The sequence below is a fragment of the Diorhabda sublineata genome, chromosome 7 (assembly GCF_026230105.1).
Source record: "Diorhabda sublineata isolate icDioSubl1.1 chromosome 7, icDioSubl1.1, whole genome shotgun sequence".
Taxonomy (NCBI): domain Eukaryota; kingdom Metazoa; phylum Arthropoda; class Insecta; order Coleoptera; family Chrysomelidae; genus Diorhabda; species Diorhabda sublineata.
This window is the reverse complement of record NC_079480.1, coordinates 22567339-22576365: the sequence shown is the minus strand read 5'-3', so window position 1 is coordinate 22576365 and position 9027 is coordinate 22567339. Positions and strand designations below refer to the sequence as shown.

The 9027-nt window shown below is 29.9% G+C and overlaps 2 protein-coding genes across 2 annotated transcripts; both read right to left on the bottom strand.

Moving 5' to 3' along the window:
• Positions 1–401: 401 nt before the first annotated feature.
• Positions 402–5697, bottom strand: LOC130446911 (integrin beta-PS-like). Its single transcript, XM_056783431.1, has 9 exons — positions 5471–5697; positions 4626–5029; positions 4323–4558; positions 3245–3537; positions 2706–3150; positions 1497–1634; positions 1221–1437; positions 898–1160; positions 402–735 (listed from the first exon to the last, which is right to left on the bottom strand). The coding sequence occupies exons 1-9, from the start codon at positions 5621–5623 to the stop codon at positions 503–505; spliced, it is 2382 nt and encodes a 793-aa protein (XP_056639409.1). The 5' UTR covers positions 5624–5697; the 3' UTR covers positions 402–502.
• A 2088-nt stretch (positions 5698–7785) lies between these two features.
• Positions 7786–8869, bottom strand: LOC130446913 (uncharacterized protein C18orf19 homolog A). Its single transcript, XM_056783434.1, has 2 exons — positions 8321–8869; positions 7786–8270 (listed from the first exon to the last, which is right to left on the bottom strand). Exons 1-2 carry the CDS (start codon positions 8656–8658, stop codon positions 7859–7861), a joined length of 750 nt encoding a protein of 249 aa, XP_056639412.1. The 5' UTR covers positions 8659–8869; the 3' UTR covers positions 7786–7858.
• Between the last annotated feature and the right edge of the window lie 158 nt (positions 8870–9027).

The window sequence follows — 9027 nt, the reverse complement described above, 5'->3', positions numbered from 1 at the left end:
AAGTACTTAGATGGCTTAAAACCTATTCAAATACAGGCCAAGAAGAAAGAAGAGCTGTCATGATATGTTTAAAATTGACAATTTATAATAAAAGGTTAGGAACTTTTAATTTTAATCATTTATTTATTTTAAAACTAATTGATAGTTTATTCTTATTGATTTAATTCTAACTTTTTATTTTCAATTTGTAACAAGGATGTGTGTTCTGCTTATATTCCGCTGTGTTATAGATTCAACAATAAAATACATTTAACGTATTCTTTTGTGCAGATTTTATAATTAAAACTTCGAGGTAAGTGTTGTTTTAAATATTAACGTATATTTTTGTTCACTTTTGGGAATACTGCAATATCTTGGTTATTAAACCAAAGGAAATAGTACAAAAAAACAAAAAAAGAACGTTTTTATTTAAATCGTTTATTATGTTTGTTGATCACATTTAACTTAACTATACAAAATCAGATCCTCCTGTATTCCGAAATACAAAAACAAATTAAACGAATTATTCCTTCCTCAAGGAATATCTAACACTATTTCTATTGTAAGCAGGATTATCGAACGTAGTGGTAGCTCCTTTATACAATGGGTTATCATTCCTACCCCATTTCAATTTCTTTTGTTCGTTTTCGAATTTGGCGTATTCTCGTTTATCGTGGATCGTCGTTAATATTTTCCACATTAATAACGTCAATAAACCAACTATAAGAATGGCCCCTATTACTCCCAATATCCAAGCTAAAAATTGAACATAAAATTTGTTATGGAACGTCACGTTTTATTCATTTCCATTTTGATTGACATTAATTCATATTTTAAACACGTCAACTGCCTTATATTACACACAGATTACTGAAAGTGATTAGTTTTGTCAATTAAATTTGATTAAAAATATCTTACCTAAAACATTTGGTGGTTCAGGACATATTTTTTTATCCAATGCTTTAACAATTAATTTATCATCTTCAGTATATGAATATTCAAAATTTATTATACACGAATCGATATCCGGTATTTTACATTTTTTAAATTCTCCGTTTTCTTCTATATCGAATTTACGTAATTTCTCCGTTTTAAATAAAGTACAATTCGTATCGCAAACATCTTTGTAAATTCCAGCGTTGTACACCTGACATTCCACGCACGGTCGTAACTCCTCACACCTACAATAATACGGGGGTGATATAAAAAGTTGTATAATAAAACTAATAATGTCTTTTCACCTTTGCGCCGGACATGACGTGCACTCTTCGCAAAATTTACCGGAATATCTGTTGTTATTTTGCATTTCGCATTCGCACCTATTGCAAATACATTTACCGTGACCGGAACAAATTTTATCGTTGTCCGGCGATCTGCAATTCGTTGTTGATAAGTCACATCTGCAATCGTCTCCGGAAAATCCTTTAAAACATTCGCATTTGTTACAATTACACGTACCTAAGAAAATAGAAATAATGTTATAAACCCGGTAGAGTTGGTATCGAAACTTTCCATACCTTTACCGGAACATAAAATTCCGCCTATTCTTTTACATGAAAAATTATCGCATTCGCAATATTGACCGGTGAATTTCTCGCCTGGATTGTTAGTTACGGCATTACATTCGCATTTACCACATCTACATACACCAGATCCTGTAAATAGAACATCCACTTCTATATTAATTTCCCAAAATTTAAACGGTTATTTTCAAACTGTCAGAAATGTAAGAGAAACTTCCCAACTCTATACCGAAATAAGTAACATTCCCTAACAAAATAAATGTCCAGTTGAAACTGTAGATGTACGTTTTATATATGAATGAGAGGCTAGAAACGAGGAAAATATTTTTTATTTTTCTGCATACATATTTGCATATTCAGCATCGTTTTTATGCATATCTTGTGTATAGACACGTCGAAATATATATTTCAATTTCCCACGTTACAGTAATGTAAATTCGGGTTCTAAATCTAGATACGCGCACTGGATAGCTTTCTATTTTGATAATAATAAAACTAATCGTTTTATATTAGATTACAAACTCAGAAGAGAAAAAAAACTGATTTTCATACTGATAACAGTCCTAATCAAAATTTCTATCTCACTGCGTAGCAGAAATTTTTGGGTTTCAAGTTAAAACTGAAGATGATGTAGTTTTGGCAATAATAGCTGAGAGACTAGTTTTTTTATTTATATTAGATTCCGTAAACAATGAAAAAGTACTTTTTGTCTTATTTGGTAAAAGTGCGTGCTGAGATTTCCGTCAAAACTGAAACCTATTCATTGAAATCAATTTTCGTTTATTATTGTACAATGGTTAGGTTGGGTTAGATCTTCGTGTAGTAATAATATTAAAATTTCTGCTTTTAAATACATCAGACTACAAACTATTTATCCGTGTATCGAAGATTTCTTCGTTTTTAATGTTTCCTCATAAAATTAACTTTTTAATTTCAATTTGAGATGGCGCTGTTACTAGTTTGATATTTCTAATAATTGCCAAACGGTTACGTAGAGGAAGTATGTTAAGATTAGAGATGGAGAACTGTTATTTTGAAAACTATGAAAGTATTGAAAAATTTCATTTTGTTAATATACCTTAAACAGGGTGATCATCAAGATGAATTGAATTATAATTTCTAACTATTGTTCCAAAAGATTTATGTCAAAAATATGAAATCATAGCCTCATAAATGTACGAGTATTATGAAAAAATAACTTACCCGAACAAATATCTGTCGTTCCTGGTTTAATGCATAACGTCGTATTCTCCGATTGACTTTGAGTTTTGTCACATTGACAATTTTTACCGAATCTACCTTCAGAACAACTACAGACTCCACAACTCAGATCTCCCATCTCGTTACATTTCGGCGAATTCGGCTCATACGTCTCGTCGCTTTTTTTCGAACAAGGACAATCGCATATAAGTTCCACTTCAACTATTAAACTCTCGTTGAGCGATTCCGGTCTTATAGAAATAAATTTTCTTCTTTCGCCATTTTCGGGACACTGTCTTAGTTGAATGGTGGCCGTAAAATCGATCACTTGGCCCACGTGGACGTTACTACAACGATCTGAGTTAACCGACCCGTTACAGTTCGAAGAAAATTGCACGTCTATTTCTTCGCTAGCATTCGATGTGAATTTAACACTTTGAACAATTTTCTACAACAAATTTTATCCGTACGTCATTACGAAAAAGAAGAAGAGTAACTAGCTGTTCATAAACAACCATAATCATTTTTATCTCAATACTCACCCTGTAGTTGTCTACAATTAATTTAATAACGCTGTCGTCGTCTTTTTCGTCTAATTGGCCGAATTTCGAATTTTCTATAATATCTGATAAGAGTTGATATGATGATTTTATATATGTTTTTTTCACTATAGCAAAAATAATATTTATATTATTTTCTTTTGCGACGTAATTTATTTGAGATACCGAAGGATAATCGTAGATTAAATATTCTTTGTCATCTTCGTAACACCTCGCTGGATTCGGTTCTATAACACCCGCCAATTTACCATCGCCGGCTATATGAAATTCTGCGTCTAAAATAAAATCCCATAGAACCTCTGATTAGGCAACCAATTGTACACGACAATATTGTAAACGTATATCGATACTTCTTGTTAATTATAGGCAATCAGGAATACATAAAAGCATAGGAAAAGTGTATATACAGGGGCTACATGTTGTTAGTGTATACACATGAGCATAGTTAACATATATATAGGGAGAACTTGTTGGAGTTTTATTGTTATCAGTTGAATAAGTAATAAGTAATACACAGGAACATGGTTAACGTATATATATATATACAAGGGCAACTTGTCATAGGTGTATTAGCAGTCGAATAGGCAATCAGGAATACACAGGAGCATGGTTAATGTATATATACAGGGGCTAAATGCTGTAAGTGTATTTTTAGCAGTTGTATAGGCAATCACAAATACACATGAGCATTGTTAAACGTATATATACAGGGGCAACTTGTTATAGGTGTATTGTTAGCAGTCGAATAGGCAATCAGGAATACACAGGAGTATGGTTAATGTATATATACAGGGGTTACATGTTGTGAGTGTATTTTTAGCAGTTGTATAGGCAGTCATAAATAAACATGAGCATGGTTAACGTATATATACAAGGGTTACTTCTTGTAGAAATATTTTTTGCGATAAAAATAGGTTGAAGGAGGTGTATAAAGAAGGAATTTAAAAGGTTGTTAAGGATTTTGTAGCTATTTGAAAGCAAGCTCGGTTATATATATATATATATATATATATATATATATATATATATATATATATATATATATATATATATAACCTACCAGTGGAGAAAACTAATAGATGACGAGCTTGATCGCGCCATTTAATCTTCTTCTTGCAGACCATCGCTTGCATTATGGCATCAAAGCCGCCTTCCGGGGAATCTAGATTTCCCGAGACATTGGCAGTTTTCACTTTTTCCACGAAACTATTATAGTCTCTGGATAGCGGTAGCATGTTTTTGAAACTGTACGGACTAACGCACTGGCCGGTATCTGTTTTACAGGGGTGTTTCAACCTAAGAAATAAAATTTACAACGTCCGTCGATGCGTATAGTCCGAGGTGTGACATTCCAAATACTCACTTCGAAGGAACGGTGCTGACGAACGGCAATTCCACTTTATCGATGAAACTACCGAATCCGATAAGAAAATCTTTAGTTATTTTTCTCATAGTATCGGCTAATTTGATTCCTAATTGCGCCAAATTCTTTTTGTATTTCTCCATCGATTTCGATAAGTCCATTATGTAGTATAAGTCGACGGGGTAATTGGCGGCGTTTTGAAATTTGAATCTCAAATCGAATTTTTCTCCTTTCCTCAGAGATAATTTCACTCGTTGCGGTTTCATTTGTATCTTCCGATCTTCTTCGTCCGAAAAATCTTCGTCTTCGATTGTTCGGATCGTCATTTTAGGTGAAATCAATTTTGATTCGTCGCACCATTTTGATGTTGAACTTTTAGATCTGCAATGAGCTCCTCCATCTACCTGGAATTAATTTATTTTTTTTTTTCGAAAATATGATAAGAACAAGCCCAAATACTATATAGTTGACAGTTCGCCACCATTTTGTCAACAAAAACAACAATGTTCAGTTAGGTTATGTTATTTTTACGTTTGAGGTTATAAACGTGTCAATATCTGTCAATATAAAACTATCCTACAACAATACAAAGTACTTTATTTATATTTTGTAAAATATTCAATGCGATAAATTATTTTTCTCCTGTATATTTAATAGACAATTATTTTGTTTTTTTTATATGAATATATATATATATATATATATATATATATATATATATATATATATATATATATATATATATATATATATATATATATAGTTATTAAATTGTGAGACTAGTTATTTAAATAGCTCAATACCTGGCCTAAACGTACAAAATCAATTATAAAATTCATATTTACATTTTCAAATGTGGGTTCAATGCACCATTCACAATCGTATTCTTGAATGCACTCTTGACAGTTCTCCTTTATTTCACAAGTAGTATTAACCGATTGGGTAAAAGAAAAATTTATTAAATTAATTGAAACATAAGCAACTATTAAGATCGACATTATTTTCAGAACTGAATACTTGGGAAAATAACTAACCGACAGCGGAAATTGATAAAAATGGTCTGTAAATATAGTCGGATATGATTAACCGCAATATTCTATTCAATATTTATAATCTTTTGTCATGTTTTTATCTTTTGTTGATCATTTTAAAGTCATCAATTCCGCTAAACAGAAAAGTTCCATTTTAATTAGATATACAATCTTCAATATGAAATTTACGTATTATAAACATTATATGTTAGTAATATTATGAAAGCAGTGGCGTGTAGATGTTGGGAAATACAGAAATATTTCGAATATGTTTTTATTATTTTTCATGTATAAATAATCAGAGTTCAGTTATTATAATAATTGACATTCTGCAACAGTGAAGTATAAAAGCGACGTTGCCAGAATGTTCATTATCGTAATATATATTTTGTAATATTAACAATTTCAAATAAAATAGTACGTACAATATATTGTTCTCATTTTCTTCAAAAGTATACTATTATTCCAAATGATAAGTGTTACGTCCATGTTGAGATACAACAAAGTTTAAAATGGTAGTCGTTTTAAATGATATTTGTCTATTATTCTAAATGATGATGTTTCTATATTAAATTACATCTACGGTGTCGCTTTAACGTTTCTAAAATTATTTTTAACTGATAACATGGGTTTTTACAAAATAAAAATATGACTAAACCTTTATTTACGTAATTATTTCATTTAAGGTAATATAAGTGAAAATAATCGGTTATATTTTTGTTATCATGAAGGTTTTTCAAAATAGGACATTATACAGGAATTATGTATAGAATTTTCTTAAGAATCCATAAAATAATTAACATACAAGGGATTGTATTTAACATAAAGATTCGGAACGTTTAACAAGATGGCTTCTTGTTAGGTATCGTCTAACCTAATTTTGTGTGTACTTATTTCAATTATACGTAATTATATGCAAACTGTTATTTGGAAATATATATTTTTTACATTTAAAATTATCTTATTTCTTCATTAATATATAATATCATTATTTCAGATTATTATAAATAATGAGAAAATAATCAAACTACATTAATGTAAAACCTTAAAGAGCAACGGTCATAATTTGTTTGACAGCGAATTATGTTCACTACGTTGCCAAATTGACTGTTAGAAAATTAAAGTAACTGAAACTAATAATTATAATTTATTTATTTCAAAAAATCGCGTATTGTGTTTCTATAAATTATATAATGACTGACAGCGAAACACTGCATTGCTAGGGTTGGATTACATCGCATTTTTAATAGTTTAGAAAATTTATAAGGATTCATTTTTTAAGTTAGATTTCTATTTTCGATATTAAGAGACTTATTCAGCCATTAGCATGCGGTGTATATCTAATAGTGTAAACTAATTAACTTTCCAGATCAATCCAAAAATGTTTAGAACTTTCTAGGGATATTCCAGAAATTTTGAGATATTTTCAGTAGTCCTCATGTGTTAGAAAAGGACAGAAATATACGTTTTCGCCACCCACCGCGACCAAGGGGTATTTACCACCCCAACGGGAAGTTGATTTGGGTTGGTGGTGATAGAAAAAAGCTTGCCTTTACGTACTAACAAATCTTTTTATGTATAAATGTCATACGATTGGTATTGAAAGAAATGGATATAAAAATGGTATAATTTAGAATGTTAAAAGCACTTCCACATTTTGAAAATGGTTTTTTTCTTATATACAATAATATTTTACATTAATTTGAAGTAGTTGAGTAAAAAGTGACAACACCTGAGTTGTATATTGTGACCATGGTTTTTTAAGATTATATCTAATTGATGTTTAGAAAGGTTATATTTTGATAGACGCTTTTCATTATAAAAGAACATCGAATTATATAGTATATAAAATATTTTAATATCAATTTATAATAAGTTTTTATTTACTTAGTGTAAATAATTACTGCGAATCTTGGTTATTTCTTACTAAAATTGATTTGTTTGGAAAAGGCAGGTATTAGTTGATACATTTAATTTTTGGAATGCACTTAAATGATGACAATTTTAATGGTTTTTAATCAATATATAATTTTTTTTTGAGTTCTACTAGAATATACTCGTTTATTTATGAATTTATATTCGACATGATATTGGAAAATATGTTTTTGGAAAAGGAAAAAAACAAGTAATTTTAACAGGTAAATGTTTTATTTTGAAAATATTTAAAACTTAATCACAAAATATATACATTTATATAACATTTTATCCTTTAGTTTGTGAATCATTTTTCTTATTTTCAGTAGACTGTTTGACACTTTTAAATAAATGATCCTTTTTTTCCTTTATGCCTTCTTTAGTTTCATGTAAACTATCCATGAATGTCTCCTTTTTCTCTTTTATTCCTTCCCTCACACTCTTTGTAATTGTTTCCTTTTTCTCTTGGTAAATTTCTTTCATTCGTTCAGCACTTGGAACGGGTTTGATGTAACCCCACTTTTTTAAATAATTAATGGAAATCGTAGTTCCCCCTAATGTTACCGTGTACCTTGCGGGCGTGGCAATTTTATAACACGCATACGCAACTGCCAGATACCCCATACTGGAATCCCTCAAGGGATTTAGCACTTTTTCACTTACATGCCACGTTTCCAAAATATGTACAATGTCAATTCCACTGAAAATATATTAAATAAAATACTTACAAATTTTTAAAGTCTCAATTACCTTTTTGCCATGTAATAAAAGCCGCCAAACCAAACAGTGGATGTAATTAGGTGGACAGGTACTAACACGTACCAATATTCTTTATACATTTGTTTGAATTTTTGAAATAAACTCATCTTCGATGGTTTATCACTTTTTTTGTCGTCTGAATATTTGCAGATCCCATTTATTTGTTTTGGAAAAACATATGTTAGTTTGTATTTGTTTAAAGTGTGTTCAACGCGATGATCTAATGCAACATTGCACGGGTGGTATGTTAAAGACGAAAAATGCTTTTTACTCCATATCCTAGTACTAAAAACTGTCTTTCTAAGTCCCCTAATTAGGACAATTGCCATTGTAAATACTAAAGTGTATTTTTACTTTTTCGCTTAATAGTTAAATTTTTAATTTCACTCTACATAATACACAAATTACGTATCAAACCGTAGTAAATGGTGATATATGATATGAAAGAAACTTGTAAAATAAAATATTATGGAAAATTCTAAAACCGGTCACAACTATAGGATTTGACATTGACATTTCTAAGTATCCACATGTTTATTGACATTCAGTGTCAACAACTTAAATTTATTGAAATAACTGACAATGACGTATCGGTGATTTTATGAAAGTTTCTTACATTTTACAGTGTAAATAACAAGATTTTGCTATTTTATTCTATTTTTCTCAAAGTTATATATAATTTCATTTCATTTTGATAA

Bases quoted from the DNA above. Each gene is read 5' to 3' on its own strand.
- LOC130446911 (XM_056783431.1), bottom strand. From the start codon at position 5,623: ATGTCGATCTTAATAGTTGCTTATGTTTCAATTAATTTAATAAATTTT. The intron at 3,151-3,244 runs GTGAGTATTGAG...AATTTGTTGTAG, and splicing joins TAATTGTAGACAACTACAGG to AAAATTGTTCAAAGTGTTAA. The intron at 736-897 runs GTAAGATATTTT...TTCAATTTTTAG, and splicing joins TGAACCACCAAATGTTTTAG to CTTGGATATTGGGAGTAATA.
- LOC130446913 (XM_056783434.1), bottom strand. From the start codon at position 8,658: ATGGCAATTGTCCTAATTAGGGGACTTAGAAAGACAGTTTTTAGTACT. The intron at 8,271-8,320 runs GTAATTGAGACT...ATATATTTTCAG, and splicing joins TTTTATTACATGGCAAAAAG to TGGAATTGACATTGTACATA.